A 27,322-nucleotide genomic window follows, 5' to 3' on the forward strand; every position below is an offset into this window, starting at 1 on the left:
TCAGGCTATGTCCCGGGGGTTGATGCCTGAGGGGGAGGTTAGACAGCCTGGGAACCTACAGCCATACACATTGGAAATGTTGTATATTGGGCCTGGTTAGTACTTGAGTGGGAGACCACATAGGAACACCAGGTGCTGTAGGTTAGTCCCTCCCCCACCCCTGGGGAAGTGCTGAGGCTTGCTCTCTGATTGCCCCAGGTGTCCCAGCTCCTCGTTTAGGTCCTAATCAGCAGCCATTCTGGCACTTGCTGGGTTTAGAGACGGAGGTTGCTGGGATTCTCCCCCACACCCTGCTCCTGGAAGCCTGGTGTGTGTGTAGTATTTCTCCTCTCCTGCTGCTGGCTGGATTGTTGAGCTCTGCTGATGTCTTCTTTCCAAGGTGTCCCAGCTCCTCATTAAGGTCCTAATCAGCAGCCATTCTGGCACTTGCTGGGTTTAAAGACGGAGGCTGCTGGGATTCTCCCCCACACCCTGCTCCTGGAGCCTGGTGTGTGTGTGTGTGTGGTATTTCTCCTCTCCTGCTGCTGGCTGGATTGTTGAGCTCTGCGGATGTCTTATTTCCAATACCATTGGAAGCTTGAAGACAGCCTGGGATCTACAGCTAATGCTGTATATTGGGCCTGGTTAGTACTTGAGTGGGTGACCACATAGGAACACCAGGTGATGTAGGATTGCCCCAGGTGTCCCAGCTCCTCATTAAGGTCCTAATCAGCAGCCATTCTGGCACTTGCTGGGTTTAGAGACGGAGGCTACTGGGATTCTCCCCCACACCCTGCTCCTGGAGCCTGGTGTGTGTGTGTGTGTGTGGTATTTCTCCTCTCCTGCTGCTGGCTGGATTGTTGAGCTCTGCGGATGTCTTATTTCCAATATCATTGGAAGCTTGAAGACAGCCTGGGATCTACAGCTAATGCTGTATATTGGGCCTGGTTAGTACTTGAGTGGGTGACCACATAGGAACACCAGGTGCTGTAGGAGTACGGAGGGTGTAATGGTTAGCATTACTGCCTCACAGCACTGAGGTCCTGGGTTCGATTCCCACCCTGTTCCTAACTGTGCGGAGTTTGTATATTCTCCCCGTACTTGAGTGGGTTTCCTCCGGGTACTCCGGTTTCCTCCCACAATCCAAAAAAATATATATTTTTGCCCCAGGTGTCCCAGCTCCTCATTAAGGTCCTAATCAGCAGCCATTCTGGTACTTGCTGGGTTTAGAGATGGAGGCTGCTGGGATTCTCCCCCACACCCTGCTTCTGGAGCCTGGTGTTTGTGGTATTTATCCTCTCCTGCGGCTGGTACTCTGATGCTGTCTTCCTTCCAATATCATTGGAAGAGATGAAAGTTTGAAACACTGTCACCATTCATAGTATTGGCTTTGAATATACGGTGTCTCCTTTTCAGCTTGCTGAATTGTTGAGTTTATCTGCCCATACCATGGCCCCAGTTTGGCCCCAGATTGGCCCCGTCGAGGTTGGTACGCGGATCTATGGAACCTGTTGGTAGCCTCTCCTCTGAGTCTACCTCTGCGTCCAGACCTAATTTCACAGGGGCCATTCCGACACCCGGACTTGAGTCGCCTGGCTTTGACGGGCTGGCTGTTGAGGTGTCCCTCTTTAGAAGTTTTCCGGGCCCTTCAATCGTCTCCTTTCGAGCCTCTGGAGGAGGTGGATCTGAAATGGCTATCCTGGAAGGTGGCTTCTTGTTGGCTATTTCCTCAGCACGAAGGGGGTCTGACATGAGTGCATTATCATGGAAACCGTCTTTTCTGGTATTTCACCCGGACAGGGCGGTTCTTTGTACCAAACTGGATTTTCTTCCAAAGGTGGTGTCTGAGTTTCACCTTAACCAGGAAATAGTGGTGCCTTCTTTTTCAGGTTCTTCTGAAGCTGAAGCTTCTCTTGATGTAGTCCGTGCGTTGCAGATTTATCTTCGCAGGACTAAGTCAACTTGTAAGTCGGGTTCACTGTTTGTGCTTCATGGACCAATAAGAGGGGCTGGCCCGCTTCCAAACAGTCCTTGGCGAGATGGCTCAGATCAGTGGTTCGCCAAGCGTATCTTTCCGCACTGATTACTCCCCCGGAGGGGATTACTGCACATTCTACCAGGTCTGTGGGTACATCCTGGGCCGCTAATCGAGGCGCCTCGGCTGAACAGCTCTGTAAGGCGGCTACTTGGTCCTCTTCCCAGACCTTTATCAAGTTTTATGCATTTGATACCTTTGCATCGGCTAATGCACAGTTTGGTAGACATGTGCTTTCCGCAGTCCAGGAGCGCCCCCCACCCGTGAGGGGACAGCTTTAGGACGTCCCAGCGTGAACTCCTGTGCCCCCTAGTGGACGGAAAAGAAAATAGGATTTATGGTCTTACCTTGATAAATCCCTTTCTTTGAGTCCATAGGGGGCACAGGACGCCCTCCCAGACGCACCTGGTAGCGGGGCTTCCTATGTAGGAAAGTTCCATGGCTTTAGGGCCTGTATGCTATGTGGGTGTGCGTTTGCTCTTCCTTCTTCTCTGGCTCTGCTCCTACCTTTGGCTTGCTAACGAAACTGGTGACCCAGGGTCAGGGGGCGGGTTATGAGGGAGAAGGGAGGCAGGGAGCATGCTGGGTACATTTTTGTAACCCTTTGGTGCACGCTCTGCTACCTCACCTCTCATACCCAGCGTGAACTCCTGTGCCCCCTATGGACTCAAAGAAAGGGATTTATCAAGGTAAGACCATAAATCCTATTTTTAGCCCCACCATAAAAAAACAGATCTTCGTACTAGACAATATTGGTGTTGTTTTTAAGCTTCACACACTTTTTGGGTCGATTTTGGCCCTATTTTTGTTTCTACCCACTGCTATGTTAGCTACTTCCACTTTTAGAATAATACTTTTAAACTGGAAAACCTTTTCAGACAGTAACTACTGCTGGAGGACTACTTGTTGGAAGCACACAGAGATAAGCAAGGCTGGGATTTTTTTCTGGTTGTTTTAAACCTTGCACAAACTATTGTTCTGTATAGCAACTATTCTCTTGGCACTATTCCCTGCTAGGGATTTAGGTAGTTATTTGTGCATACATTGTAGTAGTCCACACTGTACATGTCCATAGTAAGTATTTGTTTGTATTTTAGTGATACTTTAGTGAGTTACAGTCTGCACTGTTTTCTTTCAGAAAACCAGAAAAAATTCCTAAGGGCAAGTCGGCTATAACATTTACTCCTGTTAATTGCAACCAAATATTACCTAAGAGTTGTGCAGAGCTGAGACAGGCCTCAATAGAAGACATTGCTATGTTAAAGCAGTCTCATGGTGCCCGCACATGGTGACATGTGCTAGGTGCGATTTGTGCTTTTCAATTTGGACTGAACACTATTCGCGATTTGAACTACATAAACAGTCAATTACAGGGTACATGTGATCTAGTTCAAAAATAGCTGCCTGCACATACTTTTTTTGCCTTGTGATATGGACTATGCGGGAGCACACATCACAAGGCATCCTAAACATAGTGTGATTTGAACTAAACCTAAACTAAAAAGTTAAAATCGCTTTCGATAATCACACCATGTGTGAGCACCTTTAGACAAGTGTTACATTCTCATCACAGTCACAGACTATAGCTAATTCATGCATAGAGCCCCCATGGGCCTGCAGTTTGGGAAAGTTCATCTCAGGGATGGCCACATCTTTAAATAGGATGGTTGCATATGTTGAGACCCCTGCCACTAGGAAATGGCCTATTTGATCCTATTTCTGCTGTTGATTCAGAATCTGCTGCTTCATCCCAGGAGTAAGGGGATGTAGACCCTGGATGGGAACATATGTCTGCTTGGGAGGGGGTTTCCCTAAATAGTTTAGGAATAGATCTGCTTATTGATGCAGTTTTTACAATTACAGGATCATAATACTTCACTGACCATGTCAGCTTAATTCTTTGAGCGTAGGAAGAAACAGCTATCTTTTTTTTTTCCCAGAAATTTCCCTCATTCGGGATGCTGGAGTCCGTGTTCTGATGCTGGCCTTACCACCGTCGGTCATCCATATGTATTCCCTTACTACATCCCTCCCACAGTAAGGTCTAGGACCTTGATGGCTAACCTTGACACTCCAGCTGTTGTTGAACTACACATCCCAGCATGCTCTGCTTCAGCTTTGCTATTTGGCCATGCTAAATCTGGTGCAGAGCATGCTGGGATGTGTAGTTCAACAACAGCTGGAGTGTCAAGGTTAGCCATCAAGGGTCTAGGAAATGTCAAAGAAGATGTGACAAATTCCAGTTTGGTATTTTCATATCGCCTAGTGAGAATATATAATAGAAAAAATTGATTTTAAGGAAGCCTTTGTTTAATTGTAGACTGCACATTGAATTTCACAGAATTATAATTTTTTTGTTAGAAACCTTCAGAGCTGCAACACAAAGGCATTTTGCGTCATACTCCAATGTAATTTTAGGGCAATAAGGAAATGGAACATGTTTTTTTGCCTGTTATCATCATTAGTTTTTCCTTAAAATTAAATTACTCTCGCTTTTTAATTATTCAACTGCTCATTACACAATGTCAGATTGGTACTTGTTTCCTAGCACGGCGCCCATCGCATCGCAGACCAGAAGGCATAAGATGGTATGTGATGCGATGTTACGCGATGGCAGCCGATGTTATACAATTTTAAATTGTATACCATCGCATTGTATGCCATATACCATGGTGTACGATTTAAAATTGTATAAGCACCCTAATGGGTGTTTTCAATGTTAAATGTGCCCCCTATAAGATAATTAACCATAATGGGTGCTGAGTATGTTAAAAGCACCCCCAACGCCACCCCCACTATCAACACCAACCCACGCTTCGGGCTTGGTGGCTCGCTGCGCTCGCCACACTATATAAAATAAACGCCACGTGGATAGTGGGGGTATGAAAAGGTCGGAGGATGCGTACCGCTGCCCCTCGTGGGCTCGCTGCGCTCGCCAAGTTTTGGGTTGGCGTTGACAGTGGGGGTGCATTTAACATTGTAAGCACCCATTAGGGTGCTTATACAATTACAAATCATATAGGGGCTTATACAATTTAAAATTGCATCGGCTATATGGCATGCGATGCGATGCGATTCGATGTTGTACGACTTAATATCATGGGCACCGTGCTAGGAAAAAAGTACCGTCAGATTTCCATGTATTTCTAAAATTAAGTCTAGGTCAGCAACAGTGCTTCTGGTTTACATATATTTTACCTCAATAACAGATTTTCCTTTTATAACGTAGCTTGAAACATTGAACAATAAACTCCATCTTGCCAAACATACTGCACATGAAGCATTAACAAACAACACAGTAGAGGAAAGTTCAATGTCTACAAATAAGATGAGTGAGCAAATCCTGGGAAGTCAGAAAGAAAGTAACGTCAGCTTCATAGAGCACAAAGAACCAAGGGCTGAGAAGAAGAGGAAAAAGAGAATCCAAAGCACTAACCCTATTGAACCCCAGAAATTGGACAACAGCAGCATTTCACATATCAAAGGAGAGCAATTAAGAAGTGTTGCAAAGAATACTAGAACAATCTCTACAGAAGAGAGTAGCCCAACTGATTTTGACGATGAAAACCAACTCATTGACGCTTATAGGCTACAAGTATCTCAGGCAGAAACAAATGAAATCAAAGAGAAGATAAAAAAGAAACTAAAGGCTCATCTCTCTGAACATTTTATCAAAGATGAAAATGAGTATGCTCTGTTGAACAATGAAACCGAAAAAAAGAAAAGAAAAAAAAAAAAGGATTTGGTTAAAATGGAACCAGAAACCAGGTTTGTGTGTTTCTTTTTTTGGTAATCCTTAGGTTTTTGTTTCTATCTTATGTTATTTGCATTTGTTTTTGGGGATTTTTATGCTTTTGTGGAATGTCATTTAGAACACAACATTCTGTAAGTTTGCAATGTTAACGGGAAATTTGTGTTGAGTGTATGATTGTAGAACAACCTGCCTGATTCACAGTGCTTTCATTCTGTTTTATTCTTGTGCTATGATGATATTGGTTTGTTTTGCTTTCTTTAGTTATACCCTACTATGTTCAAGTTTGTTCTTTTTTGTCTCTTTTCCCTTTTGACAAAATGTGTTCTTTGTTCTGAGAGACGGCATCTGAGCAGCCTGCTTGGGACATAAGGTGCCCATAGACGTGCCGATTCCGGCGACGCAATGTGTGCTTTGAGATGCGCGCTTCCACGGTATCTCATCGCATAGTACAAAAGGTATGTGCTGCACATACTTTTTGTACTTGCTTTTTATCGCATCGCATGCACAAGGCATGCGATGCAATACTATTTAAGCCCAAAATGCACGGCCGAATCTGCACGTGCACCTGCTTTATCTCCCATGATTTGGCACAGATGAATAATTATAACAGTATAATTAGTTTCTTGGTTTTTACTGTGTTGATGAGTGGATATTGTACACTGCCACCAGTGAGTGCCACAATCCATGTAAAGATTTTTGGCTATTGTTAAGGGGACCATGCTCAGGACAAGTAAGCCAAATCTGTCAAAATTTATAATAGTGGTAGAAGACACATTTTTGGTGAGAGAAGAAAAATATCCTACCTCTTTTATTTTCGTCACCCTGCTTCTGTTGTAAAGATGAATTGCAAATGGTTTTGAGACCTAGATCTTTAAAGTTTCCAAGCGCTGTTGGAAAGTGACACGTCTACCATTTCTGCAGGGAGTGATACATGTGCAGTCTCCAAATAGTTCAATTGCTTATTGGAACCTGGTCTAGATGGCTCTAATACTACATCCCCTTTCAAACCATTGCACTCAGTGGAGTTAAGTTGTCCTAATTGGAAGACAGACTTTCATTCATCTCTACAGAACGGTGGTTATATGTGCTAGACACAAATCTCCATGTCTCATTTTTCATGATGTTAGATGGTGTTCTTTGGACAGTCTTTTTTTTTTCCAAGGTGGGGTCCCCTATGTAATTAGTACACTCGGAACCCTACATTGCACTGAAATCAGAAGTCCAAAGAAGAGAAAGAGAGACAGAGGAGAAAACCGTTCTGAAATTGCATATGTGCACACCACATATGAATGATAGAATAGAATCAACTTTATTGGCCATGTATGCTTGCGCACACTAGGAATTTTTTGTGGATTTACAGTGCAGCATCAAGCAGGGATGAAGGGGGGGGGGAGGCATTACATACATTACATTAAGACATTACATGTGGGAAACACATGCCCACCGAGTTGCACAGCGCCTAGGCAGCCATCAGCAGCGCCACTGGTCACTGCTACAGCCAAGTAGGTAACATTAAGCACAGACAGTACAGTTATCACACAGGGAACACATACCCACCGAGCTGAACAGTGCCTAGGCAGCCATCAGCGGCGCCACTGGTCGCCGAAACAGCCAGGTAGGTAACAATACAAGCAGAGACAGTACGGTTATCACACAGGGAACATATTTGGCTGAGCTGCACAGCTCCTAGGCAGCCATCAGCGGCGCCATCTTGATCATGCTGCTCAGAGGCAGCAGTAATAATATTTGTATTTATGTAGCACTTTTCTTCCAAAGCTGGCACACCCTGCCAGCTTGTTGCTGGCGGGGTGTGCAACCAGTGAATGTACAGCATACATGCTTTGCATACAGTGGGGGCAGAGGTATATGATGATGATCATGGTAAAGAAACAGTAAAACAAAGAGTAATACATAGCTTTCCTCAGAGGGTGAGATAGATGGTATCTTGGGAAAAGCAAAAATAAAACATGGAATGATGAGATAAGTATACCGTTAGTGCCATTACTGGTAATGATGGCAGCTTTTGCAGATGCAGATTGTGTGATTGCCCAGAATATGAGTGGGATAGTCACATATGGTAAAGATTATGGTAGGTATCCAAGATTACGACTGCAATACATGTACAGTGCACAATCAAATTACTCCAGGCTGAGGCTTTTTTATCCCCAAAGGTGTAGCGTCCACAGTAAACTCAAGAAAAGTATTTAATAGTAGTATCAAAATCCCTGTTTTTTCAATGGTATATATATATTTTTTTATAGTATTACAGTGCTGTATGCACAATTCTAGGTTCAGTACAGTGATTTTAATGAATTCACTCTGATTCTCTTTTGATCTTGTTTTTTTGTTTAGTGTTATGTCTGTCTCTGAACTGCAAGCCCCTCCACCAGAAATACATGACCAGTCTCATTCACAAGCATTTCTAACTAGTGCTGTAAAACAGGAAGATGATCTCCCTACAGTTAAAGGCAAGAAGACGAAGAAAAAAACCAGAGCAGGTTGGTATTCCATATTGTGTGCTTCTGTGATATGCAATACTTTCTGTATATTAAAAACTAGTAAGTTTGGAAACCTGTTGAAGGTTAAAGCCAAGTTATTGATCTGTCTCTCAAGATTGTTATGAGAATTCTGTAGACTCACTTTTCTAATGGTGCATTAGATGAACCTACAGTATTTGTACATATATTTCGTATACATATAGGGGTTAATTCTATTAGGTGCGGATGATTTGCACACGCGTATCATCACAGTATGGCGAACTGAATTCGATTAAAAGTGCTCACACCTCCATAGGGTTGCTAACAATTTTAAGCAAATTTGTCGCAGTGAAGGGTGCGAGATCGGCTTAATTCGGCACCTCGCACCCTTCGGCGCTAATAGGATCAACCGCCCCACAGCCTGTTGTAAGTGCCCTAACCTTTGCAGTTACTCTTTCTGCCTGAGGTGTCACTCTTTGCTCTGGTGCTTATAGCACACACTGGTCTGTATTTCAGTGCTGAGATACATGCCACATCTCCCTGCATCATATCTACGCTATTAGAAACCGTAAACATGCACTAGCCATTAGAACCTGGGTACTTGTGAGTTATCTGGACGCCCGATTTTTTGATTGTATGCCTTAAGTTAAGGCATACAATCAGATACGATGCGATGCGATATCGCATCGCATCGCATGCGACCATCGGATGCGATGACCCGATTTTTCCATAGGAATCAATGTTAAAATGATTCCTATGGAAAAAGGGGTCCTTTTCATACCCCTACTATCCAAGTGGGCATGGAGTTGGATATAAACCTGTGGCGAGCGTAGCGAGCCACCGAGCCCGAAGCGTGGCGAGCGAAGCGAGCCCCGCGAGGGGACGGTATTCCGTGTCCCCTCGCGGGGCTCGCTACGCTCGCCACGCTTCGGGCTCGGTGGCTCGCTACGCTCGCCACAGGTTTATATCCAACTCCATGCCCACTTGGATAGTAGGGGTATGAAAAGGACCCCTTTTTCCCATTGAATTCCATGTTAAAATGGACTCAGTCCATTTTAACATTGATTCCTATGGAAAAATCGGGTCATCGCATCGCATAGCATCGCATCCGATGGTCGCATGCGATGCGATGCGATGTGCCCGATCCGACCCGATTTTGAAATCGGGCGTCCGGATAACTCACAAGTACCAGAACCTGACATATGCCAGTTCCTAATGGCACTTGGTTTTAATTGGATACATATTAACATACCTGCTACTCAAGTTTAAGTTTCCTTCATATTGTCAGTGCTTAGGTGTACACATCTAAATGAGCCCTATTTAAGGAATGCTTAGAATGCAATAAATTAGCCATTTATGAAGCAGATAGATTTCGAAACACTTTTTTGACCAGAGTCGATTTAAACTTATTGTGTGATATACAATTTATCGTAGACTCTTAAACTGTGATATTGAATTATATACTGTTCCTAATTAGAACTGATATAGCTCTTATACAGAATTACTTTGAATAGTAAGTGGGCCTGATTCATAAATGCACGCAGTTTGCACAGCAGCTTTGTCTATGGATGCAGCTGCCATGTCGATAAAATGCTAATGCAGAAGGAGGCGTTTGTATGCAAAATATGCTTAGTCGGCATTGTAGATATGTCCAAAGTTGCAGCATCAAATCACCATTATGTCCATCGCTTGCAGCATCAGCCATCTAAGTAAGTCTAAGGTTACTCAGAATTGCTGCATCCAATGCTGAATCCAGTAAATCAGCATTGGAAGACACAGTTACTATCCTTGGTACTCCCCTAAAATGGGATGCTGCCCCTCCCTTTTGGGAGACAGTCCCGTTCGAAAGTGGATGCCCAGCATTTTCGTGGGTACGCCCAGGAAACGCAGGGCTCCCACCCCACCACTGCAAGCACCTTGGAGACTATACAAGTCTCCTCCGAGGGCCCACAGTGAAGATCTGCACATTCGCATAAGAGATTATGTGCATGCGCAGGTTGTCAACATCGGTCTGGGGAGCCAACCAGAATGAGGGCTTTGGTTCTTTAGTTCAGCAGTCGGGTAGAATGATCTCATTGTGGGATTACGTTATTTTCTTGTTCACTTATGACCTTAAACATATGACTATGGGGTCGTCGGTTTTCTAGAATGTTTCTCCATGCAGTAACATTTAACATGATTTTAGTGATGTATTCTGTGATGTAGAGTCAGAATAAAACAATATATTATTATTATGGTAATTATGGTGTGTGCTTTTCAAAAATGTGATTTGCTAATTAGTAGATGGAAAGCGCTTTATGAGGGGGTAATCAATCTCCCGCCGCTATTCCTGATGGGGATAATAGCGACGGGGCCCTACAGAATGCTGGCTCCAGACAGCATTGAACAGGGATCTCAGCAGAACGGGGCCGAGAACGGCCATGGATTGTCGAGCTCACAGCCGCAGCTCGATGATCCACAGCCGTATCTCGAGATCACACACCATTTTCGGGGGTTCAGCAGGCGGGACATTAAATCCCACCTGCCGAGACAGCTGAGACTGGGACAGGGTCACGGCTGTCAGGCCAGCTCAACAGTTGAGACCCGGGATTGAATGTATTAACTAAAGACAATAATGGGTGGGGTGATCATTTTACAGGCTAATGGCATCCTATGCTAACCAACTGCTGAATGATTGTATTAGTAAGCAGAAAACATTGTAAAGTACAGCATACCTTTCTCTTAAGCATGTCAACATATTTTTCTCAGGTTTAGTTTAATTTTCATTGTTGTCATACTTAAATTTGCCCATCTCATGCCTGTTCTGTGTTCCACTCAATCCATGCCAGCAAAAAAAGCCTAAAACTATTTGTATTGATAGGTGACCTTACAAAAAATGATGCAGGAGAGGATGTTGAAAATAGAAGCAGTGCTAGACCTGTATATGATGAAAGCCTGTTATTGGGAGTTCTCATCCATCGAGCTGATAAGCTAAAAACTGACATCATAACATCACGACCCATGGTTAAGATTCATATCATGGATCAGCAAACAGGAGACTATGTGAAGAAAGAGAACAGGTACCATTCATTTTTCACCTAAAATTTCCTCAGATATCATAAAACTGATGAGACCTCAGCACTGTTTTGCCTGAAATTGCTTAGATGTATTTTCCATTACCTTTAATTTGCCAATTAAACGCAGACCGCATGATATGCATTGTCCATGTCTTTTATCTCGCTGAAAATCCAAATCTTGTGTTTCCATGTGGGTGCTTCCATACACCTAACCCGAGGAAAACCCCTCTTTATACCCAGCAATTCTTTCAATATTTTTTACCCTATCTTGGCCAAGACATCTTTGTGCCTCCCTGTAAATATATAGTTGTAGACGGTACTGAAGGAGATGCACGTTTTATATTTCCATTACTCCTTACTCTTATTTTTTGTTCAGTTTTTGTTTTTGACAAGTGTAAAAGGTAAAAACCACAATTTCTCTTACTTCCAATCTGAAAGATTGATACAATGGGACTAGAGCTGGTACTCCGGATTTCTCCGTCCAAAATTACTCCCCTTTAACTAATATATTTATTTCATTATTAACAGTTTCTTATGAAGCACTGTAAATTCCATTGTGCTTTGTAAGTGCCCAGTGAGATATTCAATGTTTTTATAAGTTGCCTGTGGCAGGGGGTATTTTTTTTTTTTTTACAAAATAATTTATATTTTATACAAATTAATTTATAATTTTAAAGATGCATTTATTTACAAGGCAAAATCCACCTGGTTTTGTCTTGTAAATGATTGGTGCTTTAAAAACACAGGCATTCTTATACAAAGTCCCATATCTCTTCTCGAATGCTATTACATTTAGCCCACCGAGTGCGTTATATATTCGCTCATCCAATGTTACTTCAGTGTGAATTTTAAACCAATTCATTTAGATTTGCAGCTGCATCTATACTAAATGTTGGAAAATGTTTTTTTCTTCTTCTACACATCTTTGGCCCAAAAAGTCATTTATGTTACAGCTATGTTCCAGCAGGTTATATCCTGATGGAATGGGATCATTTGGTCGACCAAAAGTTGGTAGACAGTCATTCGGTCGACAACGTTAGTTTAACATACAGGATGGTCGACAGGGGTCTAGGTCGACAGGGGTCTAGGTCAACAGGGGTCAAGGTCGACACATGCGTTAGGTTGACAGTCAAAAGGTCGACATGTTTTTTTTGCGGCCCTCCAGATGTTGATGAACTACACATCCCAGCATGCCTTGCATCAGTTTCAGCATGGCTACATAGCAAAACTAATGCAAAGCATCCTGGGATGTGTAGTTCATCAACATCTGGAGGGCCGCAATTGCCCAGCCCTGCCCTAGTGGATGGTAGGGCATGAAATACTGCCTGTCTGCACATGTCGGCTCAAAAAACAGTAAAAAAAAAACACATGTCGACCTTTTGACTGTCAACCTAACGCATGTGTCGACCTTGACCCCTGTCGACCTTCCTGTATGTTGACCTAACAGGGTCGACCTGATGGCTGTCGACTATCTTGTGGTCGACCATTCGACTGTATCCCATCCTGATTATCCCTTCACTGAATAATTATGGCTCTTTTGGAGAAAGTGGTCAGATCTCTTCAGTATATTTCAAGTCCTTTTAAAGTAAACCTTAAGTCAGATTCCCTTCTGCTTCTCAATGATGAGTAGCAGAAGGATTTGTCAGCAACTAACTCTTCTAGATTTGCATGTACATCTATAGTGCATGGCATAGAATAACCAATCAGTTGGTATATTGCGCAGCTCTTTATCCTTTACCTTATAACATTTTCATATTTTGCATCCTAAAGCACTAACTTTGAACTTTGAAAGAATGTTGGTAACAGAAACGCTTGAGACTGAGCTGTTGTGATATTACTAAAATTGTATAATTTATTTCTAGTACTGATGCTGCTTCTTCATTTTCTGAACAAGAAAGACATGAGCGTGTTCTTCCTAAAATTACACAACCGTATGAATTCAAGCGGTTTAAAACTTTGGTTCCTGAGTGGGAAGAACAAATTATTTTTAAAGAGAGGTTTACAAGATTTTTGAACACAAAGGAAGACTGCCCTAATGTCATCATATTCTTTGAGGTAATCTTTTTGTGAATATTCTTCAGTACATTTGTTATCTTTCATTTATTCTGAGGCTCAATTTACTCTGTGACATTACATGTCCATTATGTGTATTACAAAACTGATTCCTGACAATAAACTTTTGTCTTTACAAGCGAACTACAGTAGGGTTATAATGTATAAACAGTGTCTAGTTAGACATTCAATATGTCGAAATGCAAAAGGTTCAAAACACAACACAAGGTTTTTTGTCATATTTTGCTTCATCTACTATTCATGTGGTCTACAATTGGGAATAGTAATGTGTGGTGAGCACAGCGGTAAAGGAGTAAGTCACCTTACCTGAAGTGTGGTAAACATGCACATTTACACTACAGAAGTGTGTCAACCTTTTTCTATAATTTCCATAGTGATCTTTGACCCTGTCAACCTTTTTTAAAATTATACCTTTTTCATGACGACCTTTTGACCCTGTCGACCTATTGCATGTCCATCATATGGGGTCGACCGATTGACTGTAGATCTTTTATATCACACCCAGTTAGGACACAACTGATCAGTGTATGTACAATGGTGTTCAGCCCTTGTTAAATGCACTCCTAACTTTGATTATTTTTATTTTTTCTCTACCGTCCAATGGGATACTGGGTTGAATACTATGGGGATAGAGATCCTCCGCAGGAGAGACAGGCACATTAAAACTTTCAGTGTGGGTGCACTGGCTCCTCCCCTCTATCTCCCTCCACTAGTCAGTTTAGAAAAATGTGCCTCAGGAGAGGCAGTGCTTCCTGGATGCTCCAGAGTTTTTTCTTCATTTTATTTTAGTTTGTTATTTAGGGGCGCTGCTTTAACCAAGCAGCTGTCCTGCTTCGTGAGAGTCAGGGGAAGGGTCAGTCCCCGGCCTCTTCAGGTGCAGAGCTGACCCTGCTGCAGGACATATGTCCTGTGTGGGACTTGTCACCGCACAGAATTGCGCTGTAGCGAGCAAGTCCCCCAGCTGCCGCACACCCCTGACAGGTCAGAAGCCGTCTGTGGTGAGTACAGGTTGGGGGTCCCACAAGGGGACACCCCAACCTCTTTGTGCGGCAAGATGGCGGTGGCAGTAGCGGTGGCCCTCACGCAGGGACCACGCGACCCCCCACATCATTTCACTGGCATAGGGGGATTGCCGCTGGACCACCAGGGATACCCATTGCTGTTTTTATTAAAAACGCATTTTATGCCAGTATAAATATGTTAGAAGAGCCAGCTCTGTGTGTAGGGGCTGGGCTTCACTCAGAGTGGGACCAGGCTCTGCTGGGCGCGCCCTGTCTCCATTACAGCTCCTCAGTGGCATGGTGGATTCTGATCCTTGCAGCATGGCAGAGACAGCAAGTTATTTAAGCGTTTTAGCGCTGCTGCGCTATATTGCTTGTATATTGCACTGTGTTATTATTTCACTGTGTTGTGCTACCAGCTCTCCCAGATCTGTGAGCTAAGGTTTAGGGTGTACTGGTTCACCATTTTGCTCTGATTCTACCCCACTGGTTAGTTAAGCATCACACACTGCAGTAGTCACTGACACATAGTGTACACTGACTCTGCTTACTGTGCAAATTACAGTCTGTTTGAGGTGTGTGTGTGAGTGTTACTGTGGGGTGTTTGGCTGCAGCCTCATCATGGTGAAGAAATTAACCTGCATGGTGTGCAGCACCAAATTCATACCTGCATCAGTCACCGGCTACATGTGAGCCCTGTATGTCACCACGGCCTACTGGTGTGGCCACTCAGGTCAGTGGGGTACCCCCACAGATTGTGGGGGGACCGCAGGCAGATAGTCAAGAGCCTGCTTGGGCCAGCAGCATGAAAACTCTGCCGGACTCTGTTGCTTCCCAGCTTTCCTCAAACACTCAGCAGTCACAGAGGGTGCAGATGGAACTGGCCATCTTATCTGCAAGGGTGGATATTCTCACCCCTCAGCCTGCACAGCCTCAAAAGAGGCCTGCTGCAGCAATGGCCCATGATACTGACGATGATGACATCTTAGATGAAGGGGAGGATGAGGTGGAACAAGATACTGTTCCCAAACAGGCTCCAGCACATGGTACTGAGCCCCCAATTAGAGCCATCAGGGAAGTTTTAGAACTTCCTTTAGAGGAACCCGTTGAAGGGGATCCTTTCTTCATGACTCAGAAAAAACAGCCAATATATTTTCCTGAGCAAGCTGAGATAGAGAATGCTTTTAAAGGTGCCTGGCAGAACCCTGAAAAGAGGTTCCAGATGTCTAAGCGGTTTACAAATGCTTACCCCTTTGATCCTGTGGGAAGAAAGAAGTGGGAGGAGCCACCTGTGGTGGATTCGTCAGTCTCCCGCCTTTCAAAGAATGTACTGCTGCCAGTCCTGGGTATATCCACTCTCAAGGACAGTGCAGATAGGCAGCTTGAGGCTACACTCAAGTCCATGTACACGGCTAGTGGGGCTTCCCAGCGCCCAGTGCTAGCCAGTTGCTGGATGGCTAAGGCAATTCACACTTGGTCCACACAAATCCAGGATGGTTTGTTGGGGGACATGACCATGGCGCAGATAGGTGACAATCTGCGTCGCATTCAGGACACGGCTAGGGTACTGCGTGAGGCACAGAAGGAATTGTGAGCTATAAATGCGTGCAATTCAGCCATGGCTGTGTCAGCCAGACGGGCACTGTGGTTGCGTCAGTGGGTTGCTGATGTGGACTCTAAGAAGAGTGTAGAAAGTATTCCTTTCACAGGTGAAAGGCTCTTTGGAAGTGAGCTGGATGACTGGATTTCCAAGGCCACAGCAGATAAATCCACTTTCCTCCCATCAGCACCCACGGTGGCTAAACGCACTTTCACAAGCCCTGCCCAGCAGTCCTTTCGTGGGTCTAAATTTCGCCCCAAGGCCAGGGGTGCCTCCAATGCCAATAGAGGCACAAGGGGCAAGCTTAGGAAACCTAACTCCTCAGGTAACCAGGACCGTGCAAATGCCGCAGCTTGTTCCAAGCCTGCTGCATGACTGGGTTCACCCACCACGAGAAATTCTCGGGGTGGGAGCTCGTCTGTTGCACTTCAGCCACGTGTGGGATGCCTCGTGCCTAGATTCCTGGGCCAGGAATCTTATTTTGATAGGCTACAGGCTGGAGTTCGCCAAGCCCCCTCCCCGAAGATATTTTAAGTCAGCCCTCCCACCCTCCATGGAGGATCGGAGTCTCCTTCAGGGTGCCAATTAGAAGCTCCTTCAGTCCCGGGTAATTGTGCAGGTTCCAAGGCTGGAACAGGGTCAGGGATTCTATTCCAACCTATTCCTGGTACCGAAGCCGGACGGCTCAGTAAGGCCCATCCTGAACCTAAAATCACTGAACCCCTTCCTTCAGGTGTTCAAATTCAGGATGGAGTCTCTACGCTCGGTAATTGCCAGCCTGGAACCAGGGGAGTTCCTAGCCTCCATAGACGTCAAGGACGCCTATTTGCACATCCCGATTTGGCCTCCACATCAAATCTTCCTCAAGATTTGCTTTGGGAAACGACCATTATCAGTTTCGGGCGCTACCCTTCGGGCTGTCTACGGCCCCGCGTGTCTTTACGAAGGTAATGGCAGAAATGATGTCACTCCTCAGGCTTCAAAGGGTAAATGTGATACCTTACCTAGACGACCTGCTGATCAAGGCAGGTTCGGAAGAGGTCTTGAGGAGTGCCCTCAATCTGACCATGCAGCTTCTAAGAGACCACGGGTGGATTTTGAACATTCCAAAGTCTTCATTGGTCCCGGCCCAAAGGATGGTGTTCCTGGGCATGATTCTGGACACGACGGAACTAAAGGTTTTCCTGCCTGTGGAAAAAGCCAATGCATTACAGCAGCTCGTGAGAGACGTCCTTACGAGCCCTCTGGTTCAAGTTCATCTCTGCCTCAGGCTGTTGGGCAAGATGGTGGCTTCGTTCGAAGCCATCCAGTTCGGTCGATTCCATTCCAGAATCTTCCAGCTGGATATTCTGACAAAATGGTCAGGTTCTCCCTTACAGATGCACAGGACGATTTGCCTGGCAGCGAGGACCAAGATCTCTCTACAGTGGTGGCTCAATTTGTCCAATCTATTGGCAGGTCGGTGTTTCCAGATCCAGGACTGGATTCTGTTAACCACGGACGCCAGTCTGAGAGGTTGGGGAGCTGTGACACAGGGAGTCCGTCTCCAGGGTCGGTGGTCTCCTCTGGAATCCAAGTTGCACACAAACAAACTGGAGTTTTTTTTTTTTTCTTTTTTTTTCTTTTTTTTTTACGTCAAATCTTTATTATTTTATGATACAAAAAAACATAGCATACATATACCGACATACATTACATTAAAATCCAGTTTAAATACATTTACAGAAAATATTTCGTTAGTTCGTTGCGCCTGTTCCCCGTCACTCCACTTTTTGTCAAAAGAAAGCCGCACTCGCAGCGTCAAGCATAGCAAGCTAGATCAACTACAATACTTATGTCCAGTCAACCTAACCCTGACTCTAGTTGTTCTGGAGTCTATCTCATGGGTTTAGATATCGACATCGTATTTAACGTATCAAGGTATCTATATATCTTTTAACCTATTTAGGTACGTTGGGTGTTTGCGTTTTACTACCAGCGGATTACCTCGGCCCTAACTGATTTAAACCACAAGAGCACACCTATGGTATCAATGATTTATTTGTAAAGCTTGTGATGCTTGTGCTTAAAAAAAAAGGTATAATAAAGTGAGGTATTCGTACCACGTGTAAGTTCTCATAGAGTAGTGCATTAAGACTGCATACATACATTTTAAAAAGGTTTAGTGATCGGCGGCAAATCAGCACGCCGTTAAACTAGCTGTGTTAAGTGATTACCATACTTAAACAATATATTTCTTAGTAAACAGTCCCAACCCCAAGGAGACCCACCTTACCCTAACCCCCCCATTCGGTGCTTAGTGACTCTGTCTCAGACTCAGTATACCTTAAGTTAAACATAATAATATGAGGAATTAATCCACTTGTGCCATATTAATTTAAATTTAAATAACGTGCTCCGGTTAGCATAGAGTGATTGCTCCTGTCTACTGGTGTAGTTCACCAGTGCTACCCAGTGATTCAGCTCGGGGGCAGTTTTGGCCATCCAGTTTCTGCCAACTATAACTTTCGCCAAAGCACATAGATTGTTAACGTAGATTTTCTCGTTACAGCTAGTAGTATCCCCCATTACGCCTAATAGGCAGCACTTAACAGATAGTATCTCCTCCCTTACCCCTGTGTCTACTATTACATTTTTAACTTCTTCCCAGAACTTTGCAACACTCTGACAGTCCCATATTAAATGCATAAAAGATCCAGTGGTGTCGTTGCACTTGGGGCAGGTTGCGGCAGCTCTACCTGGGAATTTGGTTAATGTTTTTACAGTAAGGTAGGATCTATGGAGTATATACAATTGCGTTAATTGGACCCGAAGGGAGTTAGTGGCTTTATTTGCGAATTTCATTGCATTCAACCAGTTATCATCACTAAGTTCACCCACATCTTGTACCCATTTATCACGCAAGTCCAACAATTCATCTTTATACAGTTCTTTGCCCATTGTCTTATATATCCTAGAAACTAGCTTTTTTTTATTACTGGACATTAACGTAGTTTTTATTAAGGAATCCCCAAAAATCGGGGCGTCTTTAGGAAAGTGTGACTGGATTACGCTTCTTAATTGTAAGTATCGGTAAAAATGTGTCTGGGGCAGGTTGAATTCTAATTTTAATTGAGTAAATGATTTAAGGCCCGTTGGGATAAAAATCTGATGTAGTTTGGTAATCTCATGTGAGTGCCAAGCCTCGTTGATCTGAAGATTAGACACTTCTAGATCTGTAAATTGATCCACAATCCGAAATTCTCTATCTATAAAATCTACACCCATTATTTGGTCTACCTCTTGCCAGATTTTAATGGCCTGTACTGTTAGTGGCGGATCGATACTTTTTAATTCCCCTAATATGATTCTCTGAGCCGGGTTGACTCCAGAGGTTGAGAGGGAGGACAACTTATTGGCATACTCCCAGCCTATTTCCCCCTGTAGGAACCAGGTTCTTAGTTGAACTAACTGGGCAGCCAGATAATAACGCCTCATATCCGGCAGACCCAGTCCTCCTTCGCCATTACCCCTCATTAATTTATTTAAACTAATTTTATGCCGCGCTCCGTTCCAAATAAACGCAGCAATAATACCATTGAGTTTCCGGAATAAAGGTTTCGGAAGATAGGTAGGGGAATGCTGAAAGGCATATAGAAATTTGGGGAGGACTACCATTTTAACTAGGTTTATTCTCCCTGTAACAATCAGGGGAAGTTTGGACCAAGATTTAATTTTATCCTTTAACCAGGCAAATAAAGGCTGGATATTGAGTTGGACATATTCGCTAGGATCCCACGATATGTTAATACCGAGGTATTTAAAAGTTGTAACCCATTTCAAAGGTTGGACTGGTAGTGGAGGCTGTCTCAAGGACGAACTAACTGGAAAAATGATAGATTTAGACTTATTTATTCTAAATCCTGTATAATCACCAAAGTTGTCAATCAACTCTAATACCACCTTAAGGGACTTTCTGTGATCCGTTAAGTAAATTAGGAGATCATCGGCATATAATGAGACAATATCACTACTGCCACCCAGCGGAAAACCCATTTTAGATGGGTGTTGCCTCAACAAGCAGGCCAGAGGCTCAATTGCCAGGGCGAACAGGACAGGGGAGAGGGGACACCCCTGTCTTGTCCCCCGGGCAAGAGCAAAGGCTGGCGAAGTCCAACCATTTATGGTGACCCTCGCCCTCGGACCAGTATACAAAAGTTGAATCCATTTGACGAAATTTGGCCCCAGTCCGAACGCGCGGAGCACTGCCCAGAGATAGGGCCACTCAATAGCGTCAAACGCTTTAATTGCGTCGAGCGAGACTATAATTGAGCCACCGTAATCCTCACTTATTGTCTGAAGATGGGTATAGAGATGGCGTATGTTAATAGAAGTATCTTTGCCGGGCATGAAACCTGATTGATTATGGTGAATTAATGTAAGAATGATTTGGTTTAATCTATACGCAAGTATTTTTGCCAATATCTTGGCCTCAGCCGAGATCAAGGATATTGGCCTATATGAATCGAGGTCACGGGCCGGTTTTCCAGATTTTAAAATTACTACAATTTTGGCCTCGGACATTGTTGGAGGGATGGTGCCGTCCGTGAAACAGTTATTAAGTGTCTCCAAGAGTAGCGGTGCTAAAAAGTTCCGATATTTCTTGTAGATTTCCATAGGGATCCCGTCTAGTCCGGGAGCTTTCCCACTAGGTGAATCATCGATTGCTTTGACAACCTCAGTGATCATCAGGGGGGATTCTAATTCTGTCCTGGCATCTTTGTGTAGGGTGGGGAGAGCAATGTTAACCAAAAATTCTTCGATCTCAATTGGACTATGCTGTAGCTGGGAAGTGTATATCTCTGAGAAATATGACCTGAATGCTTCGCCTATTTGTGGGGTAGAGCTTACTAGTTCCCCCTTTTCATTAATAATTGAACTAATAGTTTTAGAGGCTAACTCCGCTCGTGATAAGTAGGAAAGGTATTTACCTGACTTATCAGAATTACGGTATTTTACTTGGGTTTTATGGAGCATAATTTTGGCATTTTCGGCTTTTACTGCCTCTACCCATTTACTCTGAGCACTTAACCAAGACTGGAAAGCGCTATCAGTATTATTAGACAAATATTCTGCTTCCCTAGCCAAACTTATTTCTTCTTTCTCCTGAATTGTCTTTCTACTTTTTTTCTTAGATTCCGCTATGCATTTTCGTAAGGTTCCCCTCAGATACGCTTTAAAGGCATCCCAAAGTATTGCTGCCGAAGCAGAACCTTGGTTGGCCTCCCAATATTCCCGCCACTGTTCTTCCAGGTTCTCGCTACTTTCAATAGTATGTAACCAATTAGAATTGAAACTCCAAAAGCAGCACCCCCGATCAGTGTTCAAAGAGAGTTCCATATAGACCGGAGAGTGATCAGAAATACCTCTCGATCTATATTCGATCTTGTGAACTTGGGGGGCGAGGCTATTGGAGACCAATATATAGTCAATCCTGGAGAAAGTGGAATAAGATGTAGAGAAACATGAGTACTGACGAGTGGAGGGGTTTTGTATCCTCCATGGATCGACCCATCCAACATTTTGCATAAAGTTTGCCAGTCCCCTGTTTCCACGACCTGTTGCACTATTACCACTTCTCCATCGATCTAATTGAGGGTCAAGAATATTATTTAGATCACCTAAACAAATGACCGGGGAGTTAGGGGAATGTGCCGCAAATTCAATAGCTTTAGTAAGGATTTTATATGTGAAGGGGGGTGGGATGTAGATAGACAAGATAATAAACGGAGAGTCCGCAATTAAACAATCCATAAATATATAACAGCCCCCTGGATCGGACCAGACCCGATTGCAAGTAAAAGACAGCGTTTTTTTTATCAACAATGACACTCCCCTAGCGGAGGAGGTAAAGGAGGCATGGCAGGAGTATCCCACCCATGGTTTCTTTAAGGCCATTTGTTTCCCTCCCACCAAGTGGGTTTCTGTCAAGGCTACTATATCTGGGCCCATTTTTCTTATATGGTTCATAACCAGGGAGCGTTTTATTTTACAATTCAGTCCCCGGACATTCCAGGTCACTATTTTAATATTAGTACCTGGGTTGTTAACCCCTGCCATACCTCCCCGTTAAATGTATCCCTACAGCAGGGTAACGAGTCAACAGGCGCAATATATCTATAACTGGATTTACATAAAAACAATACAACTGTACATGAACCCCTCCACTCCCCTCCCCCCTCCCTGTATACCTCCCAGTGCTAGGCATACCTAACCCTATCTATCCCCCCACCCCCACAAAAAGGAAGAGAAAAAAAAAAAAGGAAAAAGAGAAAGAAGAGGAAGGCCGAAAAAACAAAGAAAAAGGGCCACCAATATGCGGAAGAGAGCCCCCTGGCTTTTCAATTTTTACGAAAATGTTTGGCTAAGCCTCTGCCAACTGTCGAGAACCGGGACTATTAACATCAAGCCATTTTAAAGCATCCTGTGGACTTGAGAAGAATAGAGTCTCATTGTTGTAAATCACTCTAAGTTTTGATGGAAACAACATTGAATACTTAATGTTCTTCTCACGGAGTCTCCTTTTCACATCAATAAACCTTGCCCGGTCTTTCTGTACCTCTAAGGCAAAATCTGGAAATACTGCAATCTGGGTTCCATTGAGCATCATTGGGCCCTTTGAGCGTATTAGACGCAGGAGAGTATCTCTGTCCTGAAAATTCAAGAACCGAACAATTAGGGTCCTTGGGGCAGATCCCGGAGGGAGTGATCTGAGGGGCACCCTGTGCGCCCTCTCTATGGCAAACTGCTTTGAAAACTCTTCAGGGCCAAAGGATGTACGTAACCATTCTATTATGAATTTTGGGGCGTCGGATCCCTCCTCCTTTTCAGGGATACCCACAAAACGCAGATTATTTCTACGTGAGCGTCCTTCAATATCCAGCAATTTTGCCCTCATCTCAATTACTTGTTGAGACAGTCTATCAACTTTTCGGGAATGATTACTACAATTGTCCTCGATGACTGATATCCTTAGTTCCGCTGCGCTTATCCTTTCTGTTGTTTTGTGTAGTTCCAGCTTAATCGAGGATATGTCAGTTTGTAAATCCTTGATTTGGTCAGACAAACGTTGTTCTGATGTATTAATTGCTTCTAATATCTGTTGGAGGGTATTATCTGGTGGAGGTGATACTGGCTTACTTTTAATAGGGGTAGTTTGCGGCGTAGTGTTAGAAGACTGTGACGCGTTGCCCCCTTGTGCTCGGGCAAACTTTTCCAGACGAGCGGCCGCAGTTGCATTGCCTGTCTTGCCCATTTTTATAATTGAGTTCGCTGGAGATCTCAGCAAGAAAATGGTCTAACAGTTTGTGGATAGAGCAGGTGAGAGAATCTGTTCCCAACACACGAGGCCCTAGGGTACACTGGGATAATATCCGAAGGGGACTATATATAAGGATATGAGGGAATGGAGATGGGACCCTCTCACTGTCCCCAACTCCGGTCGCCTCAGACTGGCAGTATCAGTCACCGATTTGGTGGGCCAATCAGTCAGATGTTGCTACTCCGAGCACCAAAGCCACTCCTCAATTATATGATTAAGTGACTAAACAGTTTTACTTTTACTGTTTAGGCATCAATTATGCCAGTAGTATTATACAGTCACAAAATATAATTAATGAAATTATACTGCACCAGATTGTTGCATGTTCTGTTAGTTTGAGTGAAGGCTGGCTTGTATATACAGTCTTCGAGCAGCTGAATCCTTTTCACTGTCTCCACTGCATGCGGCACCAGTATTATCAGCTTTATTCGGCGGGGTCCCGATACCATAGGCTGTGGTGGTCTCTGCAGTAATCAGCCAGATCTGTCTCGCTTTTACTCCGTCTGTGTCCCTCTCATCCCTCTTGCCCGGATCGGCTTGCCAAAACGTCTTACTGCGGCTGGAGAATAAGTGGTGAGGTGAGACCCTCTCACTGTCTCACCCTCACGTTGCACCGTCTGTATCACCCACTCGCCTCTTGCCCAAATCGTGTTGCTACGGCAGGGACGTAGGTGGTGAGGTGAGACCCTCTCACTGTCTCACCCTCACACAACACCGACTGTGCCGTCCTCTCACCTCTTGCCCGAATCGTATTGCTGCGGCTGGGGGAGTAGGTTGTGAGGTGAGACCCTCTCACAGTCTCCGTCAGTCTCCGTCAGACCCGCGCACTCGCCTTCTTGCCCGAATTGGCACAGAGCGTCTCTCTGACCTGGCTCTCTCACTGCCCGGCGATGCACCAGCAGCGGGCGGGCGTGCGGTCGCGTGTGACGCAATATCCGGGAGGGGAAGAGTGAGGATACTGCTCCAATGGCTGTAGCGGTATAGTTCCGTCTGACCAGCAGCACGCTAGCGGGTACTCCAAGAACTTAGGTAGGGAGTGATTATACGGCAGGTCCCACGTAGTAATGCCAGTATACCGGTATTCACAGGATATTCAGAGGCTTAGTTTAGAGGATTTTTACATAGCCCGGGGAGCTCTCACCTCCACCTCACTCACTCCCGCACTGCCGTGGCCCCGCCTTCTATATATACAAACTGGAGTTAAGGGCAGTTTACTATGCTCTGGTACAGGCGGCCCCGATGCTACAGGGCAAGGCGGTGCAAGTCCAGTTGGACAACGCAACCACGGTTGCGTACATCAACCGTCAAGGCCGGACGAAGAGCATGCCTTGCATGAGAGAAACAACCAAGATCTTCTCCTGGGCAGAGCACCATGTCAAAGCCCTGTCGGCAATTTTCATTCCAGGAGTCGACAACTGGGAGGCAGATTTCCTAAGTCGTCACGACCTCCATCCCGGGGAGTGGGGTCTTCACCCTCAAGTGTTCAACGCCATCACGGATCTTTGGGGGCTCCCTCAGATCGACCTTATGGAATCGTGGTTGAATCACAAGGTGGACAGGTACTGTGCACGGACCATGGATCCAGGGGCAGTAGCAGTGGATGCCCTGACTTGGTCGTGGGATTTCCAGCTGGTGTACCTGTTTCCACCACTTCCATTGCTGGCGTGGGTGCTGAAAGGGATTCGGCATCAAAGATCAGAAGCCATCCTGGTGGCTCCAGACTGGCCTCGAGGGGCCTGGTATGGGGACATTCAAGCCATGCTAGTGGAAGACCCGTGGCGTATACCTCTAAGAAAAGACCTACTACTCCAGGGGCCGTTCGTCTATCAGGACTTGCAGCGGCTACGTTTAACGGAATGGAGGTTGAGCGGCAGATCTTAAGTCTTAAGGGCCTACATCCCTCGGTCATTGCCACCATGACAAAAGCAAGAAAGCCAGTTACTTCTTCTCACTATTATGTGATATGGCGGAAATACGTGGCCTGGTGTGAAAAGAATACCTTATCACCAGCAGTATTTCATCTGAACAATCTGTTAAGATTTCTTCAGGCTGGCTTGGAGCTGGGACTTCGATTGGGTTCCGTAAAGGTCCAGATCTCGGCTCTGTCTGTGTTTTTTCAAAAGAAACTGGCAGCCTTGCCGGAGGTTCAAACCTTTTTGCAAGGGGTCCTGAGGTTTCAGCCCCCTTTTGTACCGCCAACTGCGCCTTGGGACTTGGATGTGGTTCTAACATTCCTGAAGTCCTCTTGGTTTGTTCCGTTGGAAGAATCTGAGTTGAAACACCTTACTTGGAAGACTGTTGTCTTGCTGGCCCTGGCTTCGGCCAGGAGGGTGTCCGAGTTGGGCGCGTTAACGTGTAAGAGCCCTTACCTGGTGTTCCACGAGGATCGGGCAGAACTCAGGACAAGGCCGCACTACCTACCAAAGGTTGTGTCGGCATTCCATCTAAACCAACCGATTGTGGTTCCTTCCAGCGCAGCACATCCGGATATACCATCTTCCTTGGATGTGGTTCACACTCTAAGGGTGTATGTTAAGCGCACAGCCAGAATCCGTAAGACGGATAGTCTCTTTGTGCTTTATGATGCGCAGAAGAAGGGTTCTCCTGCTTCTACAAGAACCATCGCACGTTGGATTCGTTGCATGATTCAACAGGCATAGGCTGGTTTGTCTCTTCCGCCATCGTTGAAGGCTCATTCCACCAGATCCGTAGGGACTTCTTGGGCGGCTGTCCGGGGAGTCTCGGCCCTGCAACTTTGCAGGGCCGCAACTTGGTCAGGTCATCACACCTTTGTGAGATTTTACAAATTTGACACTCTGGCCAGGGAGGATTCCCAGTTCGGACAAGCGGTTCTACAGCAGACTCCGTACGTTCCCGCCCATTCTGGTAGCTTTGGGACCTCCCCATAGTATTCAACCCAGTATACCGTTGGACGGTAGAGAAAATAGGATTTTGGCTACCTACCGGTAAATCCTTTTCTCGTAGTCCATATGGGATACTGGGAACCCGCCTCGGTGCGGCAATTCTGCTGTAAGACACTGTTCCTTACAATGTTAGGGCTTGTTGCCTTGTTGTCATATATGACTTTATTCTACAATTTGGTGACTTCAGAAGTTGTTATGATTCACCTCTTCTTTTATTATTTTGTTGGTTTGGGTGTGCTGTGAGAGTCTCACCACGTTATATTGTTCACATACCTCCTCACATAGCTCTCCTTCGGCACAGTTTTTCATTAACTGACTAGTGGAGGGAGATAGAGGGGAGGAGCCAGTGCACCCACACTGAAAGTTTTAATGTGCCTGTCTCTCCTGCAGAGGATCTCTATCCCCATAGTATTCAACCCAGTATCCCATATGGCAGTGGTTCCCAAACTTTTTTGAATCATGGCGCCCTAGAGCATCAAAATATTTTCAAGGCACCCCTAGGCCAAATGCTTCTTATCGAGATTTTCAGAAAAAAAATATTAAATGAAGTGCATTGTGTTTATATGTCAGTTATCTGGTGAGGGACAGGATTTGCTCCTGAAAGTCCACATATATTATGATTGGCAGCCACTAGCACTGGTTTTGCCTGGTACATTGACCATAAATAATATGAATTGATCTTGGTCCACCAACCCAAGGCACCCCTGCAAGTGTCCTGAGGCACCCCAGGGTGCCTAGGCACACAGTTTGGGAACCACTGCCATATGTACTACGAAAAAAGGATTTACCGGTAGGTACCCAAAATCCTATTTTTTTGCATTTGTCTCTGTCTAATGTGCCTAATAATAACAAAATATAAAATTGTGTTGTATATTGTAGTATTTAACCTGCTAGGAAAACATATTATCCCCTAGAAACAGGTTACACAATGTTCCTAAAATACCTGCTTTCAGTATTACTCATTTGTAAAATTGTTATAAAAATACAGTAGCCTATCCCAGTGCCATGTGTGTGTCTGATATAACTGGGGTGCACCATGGATTATAACTAGCCAGTCATAATA

General features: G+C 44.7%; 1 protein-coding gene across 6 annotated transcripts in view; it reads left to right on the forward strand.

Moving 5' to 3' along the window:
* Nucleotides 1-27,322, forward strand: part of AHI1 (Abelson helper integration site 1) — a 274,949-nt gene that overhangs the window by 16,852 nt on the left and 230,775 nt on the right. For 5 of the 6 annotated variants that reach the window (XM_083176645.1, XM_083176644.1, XM_083176648.1 and 2 more), the window contains 4 exons: nt 5,244-5,782; nt 8,121-8,266; nt 11,106-11,304; nt 13,164-13,356. In XM_083176645.1, the coding sequence (XP_083032771.1) occupies nt 5,244-5,782; nt 8,121-8,266; nt 11,106-11,304; nt 13,164-13,356 (1,077 nt within the window). Of the gene's footprint in view, nt 1-5,243; nt 5,783-8,120; nt 8,267-11,105; nt 11,305-13,163; nt 13,357-27,322 lie in introns of those variants that run through there. The other variant, XM_083176649.1, reaches the window with a different exon arrangement.

This window comes from Crinia signifera, chromosome 3 (genome assembly GCF_055691185.1).
Source record: "Crinia signifera chromosome 3, ASM5569118v1, whole genome shotgun sequence".
NCBI lineage: Eukaryota > Metazoa > Chordata > Amphibia > Anura > Myobatrachidae > Crinia > Crinia signifera.